The following is a 23890-nucleotide window of genomic DNA, read 5'->3' as shown; positions in this document are numbered from 1 at the left end:
AAATAAATGATTCCTTGTCGGCAGAATCGATAGCGCTCATATAAGAAGTCATCATGATGTGATAACGGATCTTGGCGATCTTAGAATAACTCTCTCCCTATAAAATGCTAATCTAACTGATATCGCTCCTTCATCAATGAGATCTCTCAGGAAGGGAGTTGCCATTTTTTTTCCGGGGGAGTGGTAAGCTTATCCAGCTCGCTTAAATTAGCCTGCACTGGAGCAGGTTCAAGTTTATGGATGTGTTGCTATGGTGATTTTGCCAAAGTTGCTTAGTGGAACCGAAAAGGCTGACTTTTATCTTGAAAATTATCTCGGTAACTCAGTTAGCGAGGTACGAGGAACGGGGCCCAGGACTGAAGCACAAGGACAACAATAACAAAAACAGAGCACACGGTGATAACAAAACAGGTAGAGAGTCCTTGGCAACCTCTAAACTCCTGACACCATGACCCTAAAGCTAGCATGTTCCTGTGGGGTAAGTATGAGGTCAATTAAATAAACTCTTTATAAATGGGTGTAGCCATGAACAATAACTATATAAGAGTAATTTTGTAATTAATTGGAAAGCTATACTTAATCAATCAATTAAGCAATCTTAATTTCTAGATAGTAAAAAATTAAACTTGGACTGTTACCAACATTAACCTTGGATAACAACAATTGAAACTTGAATTGATGGGTAATAAAGGTGACTCTTATAATTTGTTGCCCACTTTCCTTGGAAGTACACAATTACATCTAAGTTATTACCAACCTAAACCGGCCACAACTACCTGGTACTTAGTTGAGTTGAGGGTAATAGTGGAGCTTTGCTTGCCAAATAAATATGGGTGCAATTGTACATAAATATTAATACTCTCCCACCAAGAAAATGTTGGTACTATCCTGACAACAGCACCAATAAAATGTTGGTGATCTCACCCGACTGGATAGGCATCAACTATTCAACACAAAAGCAGATCAGTTAAGTTGAACACATGGGGGCGCCACACATAATATTTACAATCAAAATTACCATATCAATAGCTAGTAAGGGTTGAAGGTCTTTGTAGTTCTGAATAGTAGAATTTGGCAGCATTCACTCTTGTGCCACAGTAAATAGACCAGCATATATAATCAAAAGTATTTATTTACAAAATGATCAGAATAAACACACAATATGTAATCTAACTATATGTACCTAACTAATGAACTAAAGTCGGTGTGTGTGTAAGTGCGCAAGCTCGAAGTGTGCTCTGTACCAGAAAGAATGTGTGCGTGTTTCTCTGTTTAAAGAATGTGTGCGTGTTTCTCTGTTTGGTCTATGTATGTTCTAGGTGCATGTGTGGTCGTGAGCACAGGGTGAGGTCAGACAAAGAAGTAGCCGATGTGGAGCCTATTTTTGAGTTTTCACTCCGTGTGTGGAGCTATGTTTAAGGCCAATGTATGTGTGTGATAACGGTGCCAAGTTAGAAGAGAAAAAAGCTTAGTAAGGCATGCAAGACTGTCTATGGGGAGCATAACTAACATTAACCCTTGCATGGTCTGGCAAAGCCAACTACCTAACAACCTAACCATGAAAATATAACTAAACAGTGATGTTCAGTGAACAAAGCAAATCAATAAATGAACATTGACAAATATTGAGCAGTCTTCTGTTTAGCCGTGTAGCGATTTCTGTTAGCTAGCTAGATGTGCCCAGTTATTGTTACCAGTTCATGAAAGGGAAGCGGTTCCTTGATATGCTTCTCCTGTTGGCCTTTTACCTAAAAAAATCTCTTTACCACAGATACATCATGCAAGTATAGTATATGTATAAGGCTACTTCCGAGCACCACTTGCCCATATGAAAGCCCCTCTGCCATCTGGCCCACATGATCATGAGCAGTGGATGTAGCTCAGGCTCAACTGCCACCAGGCCGTGTGATTCAGTGATTCGGTGTTTGATAGTGATTCGATGGTACTGCTGCTGTTTGTTCTGCAGTCTTCTGCTCGCCGTTACCATAGAAACAAAGACGACAGAGGAAACACTCTTTTCTGTGGTTTGTTTCAGTGTTTTTTTATGCAAATAAATGATTCCGCCCTCTGCTGTCGACTGGCAGCGCCACTCTATCTGACTCTCAAATTAATTATTCCGCCCTCTGCTGTCGACTGGCAGCGCCACTCTATCTGACTCTCAAATAAATGATTCCGCCCTCTGCTGTCGACTCTATCTGACTCTTCCGGGGCACTCACACGTTGTGGACTTCCACTGAGATGCTTCTTATTCGATTTACGACTGCATGGTATTAATACTTTCAACTCCCACACAGGAACTGTCACCTACACTGCTCACCCCACCCTAAGATGACTATGCATCATACGCATGTTATTTCTTCACTGTAGCTTTTTTTGCAGACGCGCATACATCCAGACACGCTTTCTCACTCATTCATGCACATACGCATACACATAAAAACGCCTGTTTCTTGTCTCTCTTCACTGTCCTATCCAATTAAAGGAAAAAAGCCCAAAAATAAATCTTTAAAAAGGAGTTTCTTTCAAAGAACGAATCGAGTTGTTGCACTGAACGTTAGCCATCTTGACAAAATGTGACTTGATCAAAGCCGTATGACGTCCTTATACGCAGTTACGTTTGAGGATAGCACAGTGGGGCGAGCCCTCCCGGAAGCCATAGAGATTGCATTGAGAGCCCTGTTTTGTAAAAAAAATGGATTTAACATGAGAGTCAATGAGAGAGGTCCGGGGCGATTTTCATTTCGCCCAAAATCACCCCAAAAAGGGGCGGGACCATTTGAAGCACGACTTTAGCCTGATTGGACAATGACATTCAGAGGCAGATCAGACGGTCTAGTGAATCGGACAGAAAAAAAATATCTCCTTTTCCCATTTGGCAGTGCGTCGCCCAAATCGCCCTTATGGACAAACCGCCCCTGGCCTGGGGATATACATTCTGGAGGCCCTAATGCTCAGTGAGATACCAACTGCCAGAAAGCATGTGTGTGAAAAGCCCGCGCCTGGGTTGAGATGGAACCTCAACAATTCCTTGGGCCTGCCTGCCGACTATCCGGTCTTATCCCGTTGACTCTGTTGGGAATGGTGGTCCTGACCAGTGCAGAACCCTGTCAGGGTTTTGATAATAGTCTCATGTGTGACAGGCACCACAAAGTGAGAGTCAACAGTCTGAAGTGCATCAAAAACAAGATTGTCCAGACCAGCCTCCTATTTGAGACCTACCTGTAGCTTCTACATTTCCCTTTACTTTTAGCTAAAGATGTTCAATCCCCCTTCAATCCCCCTTCGGACTCAGCAGTGGACTGTTGCAAACAGACACATGTATACCATGTCTAGAATTCCTCACTTGTACCGCTGCAACATACATGTTTGAGTTCAGGAGACTGAATAAATCTGCAATAAAACAAGCTGCAAATCCTTTTGAACCATGAAGAAGTATTCCTGCAACACAATGCAGCTTGGCTTCATAACATCAAGCACCAGTGCATCAGTGGATATGCTTGTTTATGTTTCATATTATACAACTGTTTGGTTCAGTTCAGTCTGGTCGAATGATTTATTCATTTCTGAGACATCCTGGACCAATCTCATTCAGACTCCTCACTGTTAGTAATCACTCTGCGTCTGATATATTTCAACAGCAGCAATTTTATAATGTTACATTTGACAGTTTTCGAGTGTGGAAAGGGAGCAAATTGAGTAGTAGGAATGTAATAATTAACATGTAACTTGAAGACAGGTGAGTGTACAGTTAATGTGCTCAAGTAGCCTTTCTGACTCAGAGTGACAGTATTCGTTGCTTGGCAGCACTTGGCAGGAACTATTTTTGGGGAACGAGAATGAATGAATAATCAAAATGGAAAAAAAAGAAAAAATACACAATCTGGTGTCTTCAAACTCAATTAGTCGATAGTAGAACTGTTCCATAAAAGCAATATGATTGGCAAGGGATGTCCTTACAGCTGGGATTGGGCTGGGGCACTCATGCTATATTGCTTAAATAAGCAATGCAATTCTTAAGTCATCGTTGTATAATAATTTACAGCCCACAAAATACCCTGCTAACAGACTAACAGCACTTTTGTCCTTCTCTGTGTAGATCTGATCATTCACACTGGTCTACCTATACTCTTTCAATCAATGTTATGTATTGATTTGATCATTCACACTGGTCTACCTATAGTCTTTCAATCAATGTTATGTATTGATTTGATCATTCACACTGGTCTATCAATCTTTCAATCAATGTTATGTATTGCTATAGTGTCATTAACAATAGACATTTTCTCGAAGAGCATATGGTGACAGTGGCAAGGGAAAACTCCCTTTGAACAGGAAGAAACCTTGAGCAGAACCAAGCACAGAAGGGGGGGGGGGGTCTGCTTATAATGAGCAGATCATTCATACATCATATTGGCATACATGAAGCCATTGTACATAATGCATACATTGTTGAGAATTAGAATCTTTGATATTATATGCTGTATATTTCAATGTCTGGTTGAGTCTAACATTTATGTTTTTCAGGGTCCTGTGACCTTTATCAATGAAAGAACCTTTTTTTTCAATGAGCTTGATGCATTCAATTTGAGGGTCTAGGCCTATTTCAACTGATCATATTAGCTACTATATGAAGTATGCTATAAATAATAGTGTGTGTGTAGATGACTTGAACTGTTTGTATATCAACTACAGCTTATATTTTCATGACTATTCTCCAGTGTCATTGTTAATTTTACTTACAATTTTCTTACATTCATCATTTAGAAGACACTAAGGTAATGTAAAAGTTTGTAAAGAATGTATCCATGTAGCAACCACAAAACATTTTGTGAGCTTTTCTTTCTGTTTTTTTTTTATAGATAATACGAGGATCACACCATAGTTGACACACTGGAAAGACCAGGACAACATCAAGCTAATCATCAAGGAGTTTTTCTAGTACGAGGTGTGACAGAAAAGAAATTAACTGATGGGAAAGGATTTTATATCAGTGAAATATGGAACAACCTGAAAAGGATGTATCTCTTCTGATGTTTGGCACATCTGTGAAATCAATTTAACAAGCATCATAACACCATAGAAGAAAGGGGACAATGGAGCATCATGAATCTGCTGCAGAACAGAAATGCAACAAAGAGACTAGAGAAAAGATTCTCCAGAGGAAGTGGGTTTCTGAGCCATCGCCTGATATTAGACTGTATTCTGATCTAGATGGGAAAGGTCACACAGAACTTGAAGGTCTACAGGGTGGGGGGAGTGGGAGCAGCTCTACTGGGTTGGGACAAAAGTATCACCCTGGGAAAGTTCTGTCATCGTCAGTGAGTCAGTCATATCAGAGCAACCAGTATCCACAGGTCAACCCCAACACTTACTCCCAAAAGTTACCACATGCATATCCACAGCTAATGCAAGATTCTGTCTTGCCTGGCACAAAGCCACAGCCTGGTCTGGATACCTGGCGCCTGAAGTGTACCACCTCAGATGACATGTTCCTTGAACACACCCACGGCCATGGAGCCTTCCCACGACAGAAGTCTCCAGGTTCACCTATGTTATTTGTACAGTATTCTCAGCCAGGATCTGAGCAATATGAGGAAACACATAAAAAGGAACTGAAACCCAAAAAGCCAGGAAAATATATCTGCAACTACTGTGGCAGGGCTTGTGCTAAACCCAGTGTGTTGAAGAAGCACATCCGTTCACATACTGGGGAACGGCCCTATCCCTGCGGCCCGTGTGGCTTCTCCTTCAAAACCAAGAGCAATTTGTATAAACACAGAAAATCCCATGCCCATGCTATTAAAGCAGGACTTGTTCCATTTTCTGAACAGGCAGCTACACGTGCAGACATGGACCAGGCCTCCTCCGTGGGAGAGGCAGACATACATTCAGATGGAGAACAAAGTACAGACACAGAGGAAGAAACCACAGAGGGTATTTTATTCCAGGACAAAAGTTGCCAAATTCCACAAATATCATTTGAGTCTGAGTCAAGCACGAGGGAAAAGATTGGACAAGCAGCATATCTAGACTCAGCTGAGGAGTGTTCAATGGCATCTATGAAAGTGCCTATCTTAATTATTCCCAAACAGGGGATCCCATCAACAGCAATGGAGTGCACCAATTCTCAAGTTGGTCAAGGTGATGAGTCTCACGCTATCAAACAGAGGCTTGCTTTGAGACTTACTGAGAAAAAAGGCCAGGATTCGGAACAGTCTCTTAATCTTTTGAGCCCACATAGCAAAGGCAGCACAGATTCAGGATATTTCTCGAGGTCTGAGAGTGCAGAGCAACAAATTAGCCCACCCAACACCAACGCAAAGTCCTACGAGGAAATAATGTTTGGAAGAACCTGGCCCAATTCCAGACTGAGACAGTCCATCACTGTAGGTATGGCAACCAGCCAAGACAATAATATCATCGGCATGAATGAGCCTGAAGCCATGCTGGACATGGGAATGAGCTCACAGGAACATAGGTTCTTGACAGGTGATAGTTCAGAGTTGCAAATGCTACCCAGATGTGACGTAAAAGTATATGCCACTGATCCTCATTGCAACAGTAGTCTTTTAGAAGCTCCTTCTGATTCAGGCCCTCTGATGCGTAGCAACTCAATGCCAACATCCTCTTTCACAAACCTTAATGTTCCACCAGGCCTAAGAGGGAGTCACTCATTTGATGAGATGATGACCCCAGATGATGTCTTCTATCCTGGTGCAGCTGGTTTGCGAAGACTAAGGAGACAAGCTGCTTTTGAACATTCAGCACATGAGGGACATGCTGATTCAGAAAACTGTAGTATACTTGTTAAGAATGCAGTTCCACCATTACAGTTTTGGGAACGAGGCCATCTGATTCAAGATTTCAGGACCTCGGGAAAAGAAGGTGTTGGTCCTGAAATAGAGAGAACCCCTTTTGTCTCACATAGTTATAAAGTTGGTATTGTTGAAAGCACCACCAGAAAACGCAGAAAGGAAAAAAGTGTTGGAGATGAGGAAGACTCTGTCGGACACTATGACAATAGTCCAAGTGGTTGTGAAATTGTTGGTGATTATGATTCAAATATGGGTCAGAATGCTTCAAGAGGTACATCCACTGGAATGGGAGCCATCTGTAGTTCACATAGCCAGTCAGACAGTTTTGATAATGGGGTTGCTATTAGTTCTGAGGATTTAGTTATTGTTCCAGATCTTGACAGGAAGACAACAGGTCATGTGATCTCTGTAATACAGCACACCAACTCATTGAGTAGGCCAAACTCATTTGAGAAGTCTGAGTCCATTGATCTTCCATCTTATCAAGACAAGCCAGTCAGACAGTTCTCGGAGCACTCTGACGCGGATAACATTGAGAATGGTAAAAGCCCTGAGTTTGTATTTAGATCTGAAAGCATGGAGCGACAGCAACAAAGTGACAGTGAGCTTCCTGGTCTATCACCAAACCAGCAGTATCATATGCCTCACAAACTAGTGAGGCAGCCAAACATTCAAGTGCCTGAAATCAGAGTGACAGAGGAACCAGACAAACCAGAGAGAGAGCCAGAGGCAGCGACTAAGGAGCCAGAGAAGCAACACGTGGAAGAGTTCCAGTGGCCTCAAAGAAGTGAGACTCTGTCACAGCTCCCTGCAGAAAAACTGCCTCCCAAGAAAAAGCGCCTTCGTCTGGCAGATATGGAGTACTCTTCTGGTGAATCTAGTTTTGAGTCTGCGTGCACCAGCCTGTCGAGGAGTCCCAGTCAGGACAGCAATCTGTCTCATAGCTCAAGTTTCTCTATGTCATTTGAAAAAGAGGAAAGTATAAAATCCATGTCCCCAACCAAACTGGACGATTTCTGCAAACAATCAGAGTTTTTAACTGTTCCAGGAAGTGGGCATTCCCTCTCTATACCAGGTCATCACCAGAGGGAAATGCGACGTTCCTCATCAGAACAGGCTCCTTGCACATTACCTGCAGAGGTACCAGAGATTCGTAGTAAGTCATTTGATTATGGAAGTCTTTCCACCTCTTCAAGGCAAGGGGAGCCATATGCAAGTCCTTCATCTTTAAAAGAACGAAGACGGGGTTACCTTGTCAGGCAAGCATCCTTAAGTGTGTACCCTGAGACTGCTTTGCAAGAACAGAGTGTAGATATAAGTATGAAGCAAGAACATTCTGAGATTGTTCCCCATCTCTCAAGCTTAGGTTGGCATAATGGTTCCCTTACAACCTCTCATGGTGCAACCACTAGTGAAGAAGCCAAATCAAAGAGAGCACAAGAATCATCAGACTGTGAGCATTCTACACAAGAGTTCATACATCAAGAGGGAGCCCTGACATTTCAGTACTGGGATAATTCCCCCACACAAAGGCAACCGCAGTACCTGTCTTACAGTAAACATCACCTGCCTAAAATACGTATCAGACATCCCAGTTTGCTGCCAATTCACCAGCAGCTTCCCCAAACTCTTCACCAAGAGCAGTGTAATTCAGAGACAGATAGAGGTTGTGGTCAGAGCTATTGTTATCTTCATCATCTTCACTCACATTCCTCTCAAACACCCACCATAAGTTCAGCTACCCTGCAGCACATCCGGCCAGTTGTTTCCAGTCTGAATGTAAGTTCACTGTCATCTCCCCCAGGACTGCTGGTCCCTGTCAGAATCCAGACTCACATGCCATCATACAGTAGTGTCATGTACACAAGTGTGTCAGAGATCTTGGCTACACACGGACGGTGCACAACCTCACGGGTTATATCCACAGAAAAAACATTGCCAATTTCACTGACAGGAATTGCTTCAAAGCATGACACAGGGCTCCACTTATCGCACCTGTTTGGACATCCAGATGTATCTGTGCAATATCCAATCTTGAAAATTCCAGAGTCATTGTCTGGAAGATTAAACACAGGGATTCCTTTGTCGTTGACCTCTGGAACAATCTCAACTACAGATGCTTCATCTGGCATTGGAGCAAGCAAACGCATGTTATCACCATCCAATAGCCTAGAACTCTTTATCGAGACCAAAACGCAGAAACGGGTCAAAGAGGAGAGAATGTATGGGCAAATAGTGAAGGAACTTAGTGCTGTTGAGCTTAGCAACACGGGTGAGAAGGATTTCCTTGAACAGGACAAAATCACATTACCCCCAACATCTAAATTTCCTCTCACAAAGGGACCTGTTCATTTGACTGCACTACTGCCATCTGTTGAAAGTTTAACTCCATCCTTGCCAACTTTGCCAGACACTCAGGATAGAACGCAGTCGCCAGAGCAGTTGGATGTTGATGAATGTGCTCCAGAGGCCCACTGTCGGAAGACAGCGTTCCTCCCCAGAGATGCTCAAGGGGAGAGCAAGCAGGACATGGGCAGTAAAATGCCTGTGAACATGCTCATACAACTTGTTGCTAATCAAGTAGGTGTGGGTCCTGGGAGCAATTTTCTGCTCACTGATCTAGCAGACGCACAACAGTTGTTTCGGTTTCCAACTCTTCGGACGACGACTAGTGTGAGCTGGTGCTTTCTTAATTACACCAAGCCAAACCATTCTCAAACAACGCCCATAAGTTCTGTCTATGGCTCCTGGAGTGTTAGCTCCTACAATCCAAACCCATTTAGCCTTAGCACAAAGGCCACCTTAGCACTACTTTGCTCAAAGCAGAGGAAGAACACTGAAACCTATACGACTGCTGATATGCATCATCTTGGGTCTGGAAAACTTGTGCCATCTCTCATGTGGAAGCAGAGGTTTGACCAGGTACAAAGTGCGTACGTGTGTGTGAATGAGTGTGACCACATTGCACTAATGTTATAATATATTTTGTACATGTACTGTTCAGTTGACTGATTTACTGTGTGTTGCATATGAGAAGTGTAAAGTACATGATGATATAATGAGTGTAACTCACTGTGTAAGTTTATTTGTATGACTGTAAGTTAATGTGTGATGTCATAACTCACTTCCTCTCTATATTCCATCTCTATCATTTCAGCTGAAGTCAGAGGTCATGCAGCAAGATTCGGGCAAATATGGTCATCAAAAGAAGAGTCTTAGCACAAGAGAGAATGGAAATAATGACCGTGGAGAAAAAGAGCCTATCTCAAAGCAAGCTGAGCCATCTCGCATAAAAATCTTTGAAGGAGGGTACGTGAAAGTGGATATTATAACTTTTTAACAAACTGCCTTATGATATGGCTTTACCATCGTAAGTGATTTTGGTTGTGAAAATAATTAAATAACTCACAATGACAGATGAATAATAATAGCTGACAATTTTGTCTTGTGTGCATGTTGACAGAGTTTTTATGGAAAATTGTGTTCAATTTTATAACTCTATTATATCGCACGTACAGTATACAAACTGCCAATGGGTCAAGATGGAGGATAGTGAGTAACTAGGATTCAAAATATCAGTCGTACAGCAACTTAGTGGGTGCATATTTTGCGCATAAGGTTACTTTTATAAGGTTAGGTGGGGTGATGAACCTCAGAACCATGACAGTGAAAGCATTCATTTGTATAGTTATGTGTACATAGGCTGTCACTCAATATAAACATCTACAGTTTATGAGGCCTTATAAGCAGAGTAGAACAATCTTAATGAAAGTTTGGTTAGAATGGGCAGCAAACCACTCAGGAATACAAGCCTGGACTAAGGTAAGGGTTGAGATTTGAAACAAACCCAGCTTAGAGTATAGGAAAGGCTTGAAGGTTGGCCCCCCAGAGATCGGAAAGCACACCGGGATAACATCGAAGGACATGCAGGCCTCTCTTTCACTGCTTAATGTTAGTCTTGATCAAATTGCTTCCTTTGCTGAAGACTACCTGGATGAACCAGAAAAATAATACTCCTGTAAGAATAATTGTGGATGAGTTCAAAAGAAGTGTGTGGCTTAGATGTGATTATATGTGCTTAGATGTGTATGGCATTGTGCTTTGTGAAAATCAAAAACTGCCTTCCAACACAAAGAGCACCTCATCTGAGGGCAAGGTGGTGGTTTTATTGTGGTTTGGGGCTCAGGACCAGGGGGAATAAGCTTCAGACAGTTACCATTGGCATAGGCCAAGGTTTGTTCCCCGTGGGGTGGTTTCAGTCATGCAAAAATGTGGACAACCAGTGAAGTGTTGGTTACTGTGGTCATCAGTCATGTGCAACTGGCTGTTACAGAAATTGGCTGTTCAAATTTTAGTGCCAAAATTAAGCACCTTGAAAAAAAGATTACCTCCATAGCATTGGCCATGGAAATTAATAGGAGTGGTAATCTGCCACTCTTTCCACGTTTGTATTACATAATCCGTTCTCATGTCAAAGACGGATTGCAATCATTGAAAGGAATTTTTCAAAACTGTATCATTCCAGGAAATTCTTCATAATGTCAGGGTGTCCATCCATGAACCCTTCAATAGGAGGTGGGTCTTCCTACAAGACAACAATACTAAACATAAAAGTTGGTCTACCAAAACATGGTTAAGACAAGCAATTTTTATTTGATCATGCATGGGACAGGTCAACAGCTACAAAAAACATTTATTTGTTATTTATTTATTTGTCATTGTTTCTAAATGGGCTCACCCAGACAGTTGCTGAAAAGATGGATTTTCATACTTTTTCTCACATACTAAGGTTATTTATGTTGGATAATGTGGTCAATACAGTCTGAAGTTTGAATATTCCAGTTTATTTAAAGACCTTGGGTCCTAATTTGATATATTCACCAAGGATTCTTGTGCGCAACAAAGAAGGGCATCGTGTAAAGGTATTTTTCATTACTAGGGGACAATCATTTGGTATTTTCATAACATGGGCAAAGACCTAAGGGCCTTTGAGGGCGGGCCGACGGCTCATTTGGGTATGTCTATGTAATCTCTACACAGTTTGACAGCATAATATTGACCATTCAGTTACTAAATTGACTGATCATTTAACTCAACAAAATATGTTCCCAAATGGTTATGTAGGCTATGCAACTACGCCATACAGATAGTGAATACAATAATTTAGTACCCTATCATTCATGTGGGCCTTAAATCTTAACAAAAAGTTAAATTTTGTTGAGTTAAATGATCGGCCAATTTAGTAACTGAGTGGTCAATCTTATGCTGTCGAAGATTAGAGATTAGATGCAGAGGCCCCAGGACAATAGCCCTGGTCGGCCCAAAGATGGCCATTAGCCCCGGTTGGCCCAAAGATGGCTCTGGCTCGCACTGCCCGATAGTGGAATTACGGCTACTGAATGTTTATTCATGAACTGAAATATGAAAAGTAAAGGAGTCATTTTCTAGCTTGTCCATAATGATGAGTAGCTTGTCATCACAGCACATGTCAGAAGTCCTGTTGATATGACACAAATGAATATGCTGTTTCACCTGTCCCGTTCTATCATCCTATGAGTGCATTCATGCAAATAACAGTGCCTCTCAGGTCCTTCCTTTGATGTGCCATTAGCTTGTCATGCGTAACGCATAGCTCGTTGCCCTATAAAATTAGGGCCCCTTCTTTCATACTTCTACATGTGCTTACTTACAAGATACACAATTCTATATAATAGATAGTGGACCCCTCTTATGGTTGCATGTATAGTCCACATACTTTCTATTGACTTTAGTAAGACCAGCCTGCTTTTCATTTCAGGTACAAATCTAGTGAGGACTATGTTTATGTGCGGGGCAGAGGAAGAGGGAAGTACATCTGTGAAGAGTGTGGAATCCGCTGTAAGAAGCCAAGTATGCTGAAAAAACACATCCGCACACACACTGATGTGAGGCCGTATGTCTGCAAATTCTGCAACTTTGCTTTTAAAACTAAAGGTGAGTCTCCAGCTCCAAAATAAATGAATACATAATAATATAATATATAATAATTTATTATATAATAATATATAAAAAAAACATTATATATTTGCAAAATCTCCCATCCTGAATGTGAAAAAATATGACTTCATCACAGATCCAAATTTGTTTAGTGAAGTTTCTAGTGTTGTTTTTGGAAAATGACCAATACTTCAATTTTGGTTTCAGGAAATCTCACAAAACACATGAAATCCAAAGCCCACATGAAGAAGTGCTTGGAGCTCGGGGTGTCAGTGACATGCATTGATGATGTGGAAGCAGAGGAAGCAGGTGTGAAATAGATTCCTTGTGTGCAGACAAATAATTGTTCTCTCCATTTTACCAATAATAAACAGTAAATCCTATGTTTCATTAAATTCAGTTGTGTAAATACAGTTGGTGATTAATACAGGTACATTGGTCAAAAATATATAAGTTGTATATTTGTAAAACGTGTGTTTGTTCTCTAATTGACCAGATACTGCTGAGGAAAACCCCAGAGATTCTGGGCAATTTGACATGGCTGACCATCAGTTCTCTGATGCAGATGACTCAGACGGGCCAGAGGATGATGGAGAGGACATAGATGAGGATGAAGAGGATGAGGAGGAATATGATGGTGATTCAACACCAAAGACATGTTCTAGAAGCACAAGCCCTCAGCCCCATAGCCTCGCTTTGCTTGCCGCTACTGTGGTTACGGCTTCCCAAGGGTCTTCTGCAGACTTCTTGCACTCTGGCTCGAAACCCCCACTGTTCAGTTACTTAACAAGCCTGCCCAGCATCCAGGTCACACAGCTTGTGAGTTGTGAGCCCATGGGAGGCAGGGTCCATTTGCCAGAGTATCAGAATCTCTTGCCAGGGACCTTAGCAGAAAACTACAGGAATCAACTGAGGGTGCCCAATTCTATGGATGAAGACTCCAGCCCATCACCAGAGCATATCTCCCCCTTGTTTGACCTTTCCCCATCATGTCTATCCTCTCCAGGGTGTGACTCCTCTCCTCTTAGAGAGCCTTCTCCCACATCCCAGAGATATCTCTCACCCAGGGGGGACCTCTCACCCCGTAGACGCCTGTCCCCCAGAAGAGAGGCTTACCATGTCCGGCATCTATCTCCTAGGAGGGACATGTTCCATCGAGATGTGTCCCCCAGGGGTGACCACTCTCCTACAAACCTCCTATTGCCCATCTCTAATACGGGGAGACCCTCATCTCCAGGGCGTGAGCTGAGCAGTAGAAGAGATGTGTCCCCAAGGAGCCGCTATAGAGTGAGACCTGTGTCCCCCAGGAGGGGTGTCCATCATCACAGCTCCTCATGGAGCCCGGGGCAGAACCTACAGGCAGAGATGGGAGCCCCGGGGCAGAACCTACAGGCAGAGATGGTATCCCTGGCCCAAAAGACAAGGAGTCCATCTGAAACAGTGAGTCATGTTCTATTTTGTCTCAATATTTTCAGATACTGTAGTTACTGATTCTACACTTACTTTACATTTTTTACTAATAACATTAAGTCGAACTGATTTGTAAGCCATACTACAGAAAACAATGTATGTAGTTTGAGAGAAGCATGCAAAAAGGGAAGTATTGTATTGTACTTGTAATGTCCATACCTACATAACTGTGACACAACAGGTTTGAACTGAGAAATGAACACATATGTGTGACACTTTTTCAGTCATTAAGCCATATTGTGGTGCTCCAACTCCTATGTAATATGTCTGAAATATTATGAAGGAAAACACTTGCTAGCCTAGTATAGCTACAATTCCAATCAAAATGATCCAGCTCCTGAGCTGAGGGAACTTCTGGTTGATCATGTCAGCAGGAGAGTATTCTTGGCATTACCTACTTTTTTCGCATTACGACAATTTCCACATGTCAAACACAGGTGCATTTGTTTCAACTAGTTAGATTATTTCCTCTAATGAGAATCATCACATCAGAAAAGTCAGGAAACAGGACTAATGTGACCTCTGCTGCTCCTTCTATATTGGACTGTCTGGCCTATGCTTCGACTTGTAATGTTGCCATTCCGGTGTCTGTCAAGCTACCTGTTGACTTGGACAATCTTCAACAGCAGCCATAACCCGACAGCGGCCATGGCACCCATCAGTGCTACTCTTGAGAGGTTCACATCTATGATTAAAGCACAAGGCCGCCACATAACTGAATTGCCTTTATGACAGAGTGTTTGTCTGAGGTGCTGGGCTCTGATGTCTGTCCACCCCCGCCAGTCCTGGACAGAGAGCGACAGAGCTCAGTTCCATTCAGTTCAGGGGGATGGAGACAGAGTGAGTGGGTAGAGTTGGGCTACCAGACGTGTACATGTACGTAATGGGTATGGTGATGAGGAACAATGTTTCCACAGCCATCAGCATTTGTGAGCAAAGGTCACACTATAAATTTGGTTAGTAAACATCAATTTGATACACAGCCTGGTAAAGAAATACATTTAGGTAAACAATAACAGTAGTTAATATGGCCACTTCATCAGTATCCGTATTAGCATAATATGATATAGAAGGAGAGAGAAAGGAAGAGGCTGCCCGGCAAGGTGCATGGGAATTTTAGTTAGGATAGCAAGGGTGGCAGGATACACAACAGTGCCCAAATGGCTGGCGACAGCTACAACACGCGCCACAAGCTGTACCAAGGTTCCGTAAAGGCCCTCCTTCACAGTAGAATATGCACTGTAAATGTCTGTAGCCCAACTTTATTGATATTGTGAATTTAGTATTTGTTTCATTGTGAAAGGGTCTGCTGTTCCTGGTGAATCTTTGATGAAACGCCAAAGTTGTTTCCTTGGTTAGCTGATAGTGAGTAAGAGAACTCGGGAAGGCGGCTTAGCGAAATAATCAATTTATATTCCAATAAAGTGTTAGCCTCGGAGCACAGCACAAGTACTCTTCGTGGTTATATTCCGCGGTCTTTTGCCGACCATCTTCTCTCGCTGCCATCCTTCTGAATGGAAACATAATTCTGTAGCTCTTATAGGGCTACAGAATTAACATACTAAACAATGGCATACAAAATGACCCACAGGTGTTCATCTGGGCAGGATTTTGGGAGATCTAAAAATCCGGCCTACCTTTTGGCAGGAAAGGATGTTGCAGATGTGTCACTCTTTCTGTGGGGGAATAGAATGTGGACAATAGGTCTACTAAAGGGGAGTTTGATATATGTGACGGTGTAGTGTGTCTGCGGCTCTCCATGGTAACAACATGCAAAACAACAAACAATAATTTGCTGATTATTGTCGTAACAAATCTGTGAACATGGTAATATATTGTACTTGATTACTTATGGTCAACGAATATGCCGGTAGCAGTATGACATTGGCCATGTAAGAGTAACATGTTTTACTTCTTAAATACAGCTATCGTCAGTTGAATCTATGCAAGCAAAACATGATGCATCAGGTTTTGGGTCATCAGCTATTTGCAGTAGCTATCCTTTAGCCTTTCATGACATTTCTGTTGTCTAGTTCACATAATATGGTCCTCTCTTAAGAAACAAAATAAAGCATTGCTCACTGGTAGTGTTGTCTTTTATATCAAATTCAACCAATTTGTTGAATATAATAAGTGATTTTTCTCATATAAATGTAGCCTTTTAAAATTAGCATCAGCTTTAACAAGAGACAGAACAATACTGTGGCTGCCCTCTCTATTACTTGAATTGAGAAAACAATGGCTAAAGTGCTTGAACCATGCAACACAGACACAGACTGAGTAACTAAAGCTTGGCTTCTTTTACAGCTAGAGTAACCTATCACATATTCTTTTTTCAGGAGCAGATGAAGAAGCTGGATTTTGGCCGAAACAGCAGCAGTACAGGAACAGCCTCCTCCCACCATGGCCTGTTCAGCCACCTGCCCTTACACTCCCAACAGCACATCCACAGCCCCTTCCCCATGATCCCTATTGGGGGGATCCAGATTGTGCACACTGTCAGACCCTCCAATGCAGGCCTTATCCATCCTGCCCATCTGCCCTTACAGAAGACCACATCAGAGGAGTCCAATGCTAATGAAGTGTTTATCCAAGTGGCAGATGGCAAGGTGCCCACTGGTAGATATGTGGTGGACTCCCCTCGGACCCAGGGAGACATATTGTTTTCCCCAAGGGGAGAGCGAGCACTGCCTTCAGCTAGCATGCTTTCTGACAAATCTGAAAGGGACGAGGATGAGATCTCAGATAAGGATATCAAACAGGAGGAGAGCATACAGACTTGTACCAAGGCCATTGCTTCTCTCCGGATCGTCTCAGAGGAGCCCCGAGAGAAATCCCTGTCCGCTGATACTACACCATATCAAAAACCACACACATCTGCTCATTCTCCCTTACACCTGGACAAGGTTGCACCAATCAAAATTCATCCCTCAAACGAGTTAGACACCAGGCAGTCACTGAACAGCTCTGCCATGCCTCTCCACTCCAGTAGGGAACATGTGTTAACTTACTCTCCTCTCAGCAGTCAAAGGAGTGAGGACAAACTCCCACTTTTACAAAGCCAAGGGGAAACGTCATTAAATGTAAAGAGGGTAAACAACTGTACAGAAAATGGTTAAATGTGGCTACAAAGGGAAATTCAGCACAAACATTATATCTAAATGTTTACACATGCAGAATACATGCAAACATCCATATCATAATTCATTAAGCAACACAATACATTTGATTTTTGTAGTTGAAATGTATGTGCATAGCATGCCTTTTTGGAAGAAAAATGTTTCCTGTTTTTAACATTTACTTATTTAAAGATGAAGAAGATACATAAACCTATAAATGAACTTGACCAAACATGCTAATTGACATTTGCCTGGTACTCTTACGTATGAAATATGTGTGCCTTTTCTTTACTTTCTGCATATAGTCTTACTAGCATCTGAAGCAGGAAGGCATGTACATTACCATGTGTTTGTGTCTGCTATGTAATAATGCAATATTCTGTGTAATTTGGACGACAGAGATTGAATGATGTGATTTACCAGTGTATGTAAGGTTGCACTAAAACATATTTTTATATGATACAAATGAAATTGCTTTTCTGTATAATAATTCTATTTATTGTATCATGTTTCTTACATTGTACAAAGTTCTTAATGTTGTGGATGCCTTTTCTATGTGAAGCATGGGTTTTGCTATTTTATAATTAGAGCTACAACTGTGCTGTGTATATAAGCTTTATATATGCATACACAGTAATAATATAAACATACATCTTGATTTCCCTTTATGTACTCTACATATGTGCATGTCCACCCATGTTTCAGATATATTGGCATATAATGTAGTATGATGATTATCTCTATTTTTGACATCTTCTCGCCTTGCTGGATTGCCTACAGCAGTCGTGACAGTTGTAGTATCACATTTTGCTCATGTACTTTACATTTTTAGTCTCTACATAAAGCATTAAGTGAATTGACCTGAATCAACACAAGCTCTTGTGCATTTTGTATTTTTGCTGTCAACTCAAGCTTGCTGCACTAGTAGTGAAGTATTAAACACATTTTGAACTTCCGTGAATAATGTGATGTACTTGATTCATTGATTAGCATAGAAAGCATTCCAGCAGAAGCACATATATAATTCCTTAGTGAAGAATGTACACATATATAATTCCTTAGTGAATAATGTACACATATAATGTACACATATATTCATAATTATGGGCATGTCCTTAAGGCCATGCCCTTGTAAAAAGCACTAGTACATATCTTCTTCAAGCAAAACTCTAAACATGCACCTTAAATTTCAAATCAATTGAGGTAGTATCCCATACGATGTCATATTTTGAAATAAAATTTCAGATGATTTCGACACCTCTTCAGCAACAAAGTTTATCTTACTGTATTATTGAGTGCATTCTTGTATGTGCATCCACAATTGTCATTGCTTTCATTATATCTGTATAATTGCTCTTGGGCTTTTTCTTAGTCGTACTTGCTGCATAACTGTTTTAACATTACCTTAAATTCTGAGGTGTCAAAGCACAAATCACTGTATACAAATGGGAGACTACATAAAAGGGTTCATAGCGATGTTTGGTGGAAAAATGAAATACAATGTTTCTAGTATGTATTTCCGTACAGGTGAAAAAAAATGGTTATTTCAAATAAATAAAGCAACAATACCTTTCGGTCTTTTTTCTTTGATTCCTGTTTAAATAATTGTATGTCATTTTCAGATTTTGTGTACATTCACTACATTGTAAGTATGGGAGCAAAACCACATCCTTTTGGTTTTAGTGCAGTTCAAGGAAATGTTTTACACCCATCAATTCTTGCAGGGATGATTATGAAACACCAACATGTGTAGTAATTTGCAAAGCATGCAAACACTACAACAGCCTGATGGAAGAAACCCATAGGTAAAGTAAAAACAGCTTGAGGTAGGATGTTTCAAGAACGCACTTTCACTTTCCTGAAATGTAATTAAACACAGCGGCTTCTAGTTTGGGAGTAAAATGATAAGCAAAATATTGGAAATGGCAGGAGCATGGACAATGTTCCAAAAGTAGAAAAACTCCGGGAAATTTGGGAAAGGTAGGATTCCAAACACCTGGACTACATATTTGAACATTAGTTAATGAAATGTAAGGTATAACCAAATGGTAAGGTATGACCATACTTTTTAGAAGCCTCAGATGTGGTTTCCATGAAAATGCTTCAAATTTGATTCTAGATGTTGGAGGTTCTGATGCATGTTCTCCAAATGTGTTATCAGATGGACAGATACCCTTGTGTTATCAGATGGACAAATACCCTTGTGTTATCAGATGGACACATACCCTTGTGTCATCAGATGGACAGATACCCTTGTGTTATCAGATGGACAGATACCCTTGCAAAAAGGTAGTTCATAGGTCTAGTACTTACAATATGCATTACAATTGGACTAGCTTTGACACTTCCTGGCTCAGTAGCGTAGTGTTTGAGCACCAGTTAGGTTAAAGGAGGAAATGAGCGAGTGAAAAGTGGCTCCCGATAAAGCCACTGCCATTAAATCCACTAACAAATAAAACTATTGTGTAAAAAGTATCTAAAATAAGTGAAACGTAATGAAAATTTCTGTCACCTCACCGGAAAAAGGCATTATTGCATACACTTGGTAAGAGATTAGATTATAGATTAGAAGTAACTGTCATAGTGCAGAGTACGGGTACAAAGCCAATGAAATGCAGTTAGCATCTAACTAGAAGTGCTACCTAAATATTGTACTATTTACAGATAGAGCAGGAAAAGTAAGTAACTTGATAAATAGTTTTGGTTTAAGGGAAGAGCAAGGTCATGTGGAAGAAAGTCCATGGTAAACTCAAAATATTACCGATAGCCAGGGGGTTACAGCTGCCTTATACCAGCCTGTTCCTAATATCAGCCTGCTATTGCGGACGACGAAGGCTGTGGAGATCTCATCTTATATATCAATGAAGTTTCACTAGTTTACCCATCAGAATGCTTGATAATAAAGGCTTGGTGGCTGCCATAGTCCTGAGAGTGATAGCCCGAGGGCTACATTTCTCCTAGCATGTGGCTTCTGTCTCGAGGTCTTGTCGGTTCACCCTTTATAATATTCAGAAGATCAGACCCTCTCTCACACAATATGCAACTCAACTCCTTGTGCAGGCCATGGTCATTTAAAATCCAAAAAGGACACCGGTTACTCCTCTGGCGATTCCCCTTCACTGGCTCCCTGTAACTGCTACAATTACATCTAGATCCCCTGCTTATAGGACAGTCCCTGGATTGATGCCTACATATTTAAATTCTATAATTTTGATTTATTCTCCCTCTCGATCACTATTATTATTATTATTATTATTATTATTATTATTCCTCCAATAAATGCTGGTTATCTTTACCTCCTCTCCACAGTAATAGATTGCAGTCAAGACTACTTTCATATATAGTACCTTGGCAGTGGAACGACCTACCTAGTGCTGTCCATTCCAGTGAAGTGAAGTCTTGGTATATTCAATTAAAAACTCATCTTTTTAATCATCATTTGTCATGCTCATTTATTTGTTACTAGTCATACAATTTTGCATAATTTATAGTTTTGGAACTTAAAATGGCACTGGACATGTACCTTTCAGTCAGAATATGTTGGTTTGCTAGAAATAAAGCATTAGAACATTTCTGCACTCCTTTTACATTCATCAGTGTGGCATTACAAAGGTGATGTAGACTAGTGTTCTGAATGTCTCTTGACAGTGTGTTCCTGTAAGGGTAGTCTGTGTTCCTGTAAGGGTAGTCTGTGTTTATGTAAGGTTGGTCTGTGTTCCTGTAAGGGTAGTCTGTGTGGTCAGTACAGATTGCCCAAAGACAAATTCTTAACAATTGGAGATACTAGAAAGAAGACAATTTGTTATAGATGGTGGCCCGTACGGGGACTGTGTGTATGTTGGTGTATTGTAACATTTTATTGTAATATTAGATATCCACATGGAAACCATAATGCTGGGCAGGTAGAGCCAGTTCATGATACAATGGCTGCTTCAGAGTCTCCTCCCTTACGTCCGGACCTGGAGTTATTTATTTATTTATTTATATAGTTAGTTATTTTAAACTCTCTTCCTGTAGCCAAGATAAGCACTCTTTGAGGGACATGTATGTTAGCGAGATAAGCTCTCTTTGAGGGAGATGTATGTTAGCAGGGAGGATCCAGAGAGGGAGGAAGATCGTGACGAACATAACCTCGTTGGGAGTGTGATTGGAAGGCTTGAATCTGAAGTTTTAGGGATTCATCAGACTTTTGTGGGCTACAGGGTGAAGTGGATAGACTACAAGGCAGTTTGAAGAGGTAGAGAAGATGAAGAGGCAATCTGTAAGTCAGCTAGAACAACGAGTGATGGAGTGGCTGCTGATAAGGGACGAAGAATGGAAGAAGGCGGTCACCCGCCTGAAGTCTAGAACTCCAACATCCAGGTCTTCCTTTTTTCCAACTACCCCCACGGATATAGAAGCACCACCTTCTATTCTACCTGCTCCATATTCTAAGCCTCCTATTCCCAATCTTTGGAGAAATGAGAGAGACACGTGATATACTAGAATTCACACAAAAACGTTTTGTCACTTAGACCAATGTCAGACCTCGAACTTATGGCCCGGAACTCTTAATGTCGAGCTCACTGGTCCGGCTAGAAGCTGGTGGGTGGCAGAGAAGAGCAAAATTCATAACTGTGCTGAATTCAAAAGAGCATTTCTAGCAGCAACGGCAGCAACGGTCGGTGTTGTGACAGATAGCAGAACTCAATACTCAGAGAGAGGGGTAAGGAATTAGTGATGTTACCCTTGACACCTAGGCTTCGAAGCTTGTGTCGGGACTTGTGTCTCGACTTCCAGGCTGGGCTTCGTATCGAGGCTTGTATTGTTTTGGCCAAATTACGTGACTGGTGACGTCCAAAGCCTCGTTTGAGTCAACTGCTTCGAGAAGTGGTTTGTTCGATCACTTTTGGCGGGACGATACGACTATAAGATGTCCCAATTCCCATCTCGTGACAGTGGGTTTGTTGTTAGTGGTTGGAGAGTTAGCGGTAGTTGGAGATTTAGATTATTTGCAGAAGTTAGAAGTATAGATTATTTGAGATTTAGGTATGGAGCCAGTTAGGAAGAGAAAGTTTGGGAATTCTTTGATTTGATTTCTCCTAATAAGGTCTGTTTGTAGCTTGTATGACTTGTATGACATTAGCATATTATTGTGCTATTTCATGTTGTCATGGATCTTTTTTTAAATGTCCCACATGTATTCTCTACAGTACATTCTGATGTACCTTTAGTTCAATGAGTATCTTTTTTATTCGTCTGTGAAATGTGTGATCTGTGACAATCTGTGAGTTACAGTAACAACACCTCCTCCATGTTGACTCCATGTCCTCTGGCACCAGAGGAGTATTTTGTTGTTGGGGAGTGCCTGCATGTCCTATCACCCTTTAATGATGCCACAGTGGAGCTGTCCGAGGAGAAGCAGGTGTCTGCTTCAAAGATCATTTCACTGCTAAAAATGCTTAACCATGCATTGGCTGAGGAAATGCCTACTAAAACATTTATGATGGCCCAGCAGCTGGCAGACAATATGTTACGACAACTCTGAGAAAAACTGCATAATTTGCAGTCACTGAGCATAATGACACTGCCAACGCTGCTGGACCCACGGTTTATGTCACTAGGCTTCCTCAGCCAGACCAAGGCCAATGAGGCAGTGAAGAGACTCACCTCTGAGTGTGCCTACATTATCACCAAACACACACCACCACCACCACCACCACCACAGCCAGCAGCAACAGCCAGTCAAGCTGAGGGACCTTCAACCTCCTCAGGTATGTTCTTCATGCTTTATACTGTGTTGATATTGAATTAAATCGCCCAGTTTTCTTAAATGCAATTCCTCAAAAAACCACCAGATGCCCCACGGGGCCGCTCCGTGTTAGAAGGGTTAAGGGCTGAATTTGTGAGAAATCGTTGGTGATTGCGTTCACATCAACTCAACAGACATCCTCGGATTTAAATAATTATTTAAAAAAAACTGATGTATAAACGCAATATCCTTGTAAGTCGCGTAAATGACGACATGTAAATTTAAATGTAATATTTTTTTTTCTGTCGGATTCTACCACTAGACCGTCTGATCTGCCTCTGTATGTCATTGTCGAATCAGGTAACAGTCATTCAGTCAGCCTAAAGTCGTGCTTCAAATGGTCCCACCTGTCGCTACCTGATGGTAGTCCTCTACCGGATGGTAGTCCGCATGCGCACTACCCGATCAGTCGCCACTTTGCGACACTGTAGACAGCGGAATACAATCGCTGGCTAAAGCTGATGGAAGTTCGCGAAAGACGGTATACTTTAAGAAGTTTGGTTGTTGTATACAGCTGTAAGTTCTTAACGTTTGTATAATAAAGAAGTTAAAGATATACTGGATATCCTCTTTTGTTCTCCCTGTCAAGTTCTATTGGCTAGCACAGCAATGCTTTATTTGTTTTACCTACTGCTATATTTTCTCACTTCTTCATTATACAAACTATTTGCCTTTTACCCTTACTCCGTCTCCACACTTTTAATAATTAAATATTACAT

General features: G+C 41.3%; 1 protein-coding gene across 2 annotated transcripts in view; it reads left to right on the top strand.

Moving 5' to 3' along the window:
* Positions 1 to 18948, top strand: part of hivep2a (HIVEP zinc finger 2a) — a 53484-nt gene extending 34536 nt beyond the window's left edge. For both annotated transcript variants that reach the window (XM_031581824.2, XM_031581823.2), the window contains exons 3-8: positions 4860 to 9737; positions 9973 to 10124; positions 12613 to 12788; positions 12999 to 13100; positions 13288 to 14231; positions 16601 to 18948. In XM_031581824.2, coding sequence (XP_031437684.1) covers positions 5094 to 9737; positions 9973 to 10124; positions 12613 to 12788; positions 12999 to 13100; positions 13288 to 14231; positions 16601 to 17380 — 6798 coding nt within the window. In that variant the 5' untranslated portion in view covers positions 4860 to 5093 and the 3' untranslated portion in view covers positions 17381 to 18948. The remainder of the gene's footprint in view (positions 1 to 4859; positions 9738 to 9972; positions 10125 to 12612; positions 12789 to 12998; positions 13101 to 13287; positions 14232 to 16600) is intronic.
* The last annotated feature ends 4942 nt before the right edge of the window (positions 18949 to 23890 follow it).

This window comes from Clupea harengus, chromosome 15 (assembly GCF_900700415.2).
Source record: "Clupea harengus chromosome 15, Ch_v2.0.2, whole genome shotgun sequence".
NCBI lineage: Eukaryota > Metazoa > Chordata > Actinopteri > Clupeiformes > Clupeidae > Clupea > Clupea harengus.
Note: the sequence above shows the minus strand (reverse complement) of the source record. Positions and strands in the feature narration are given on the sequence as shown.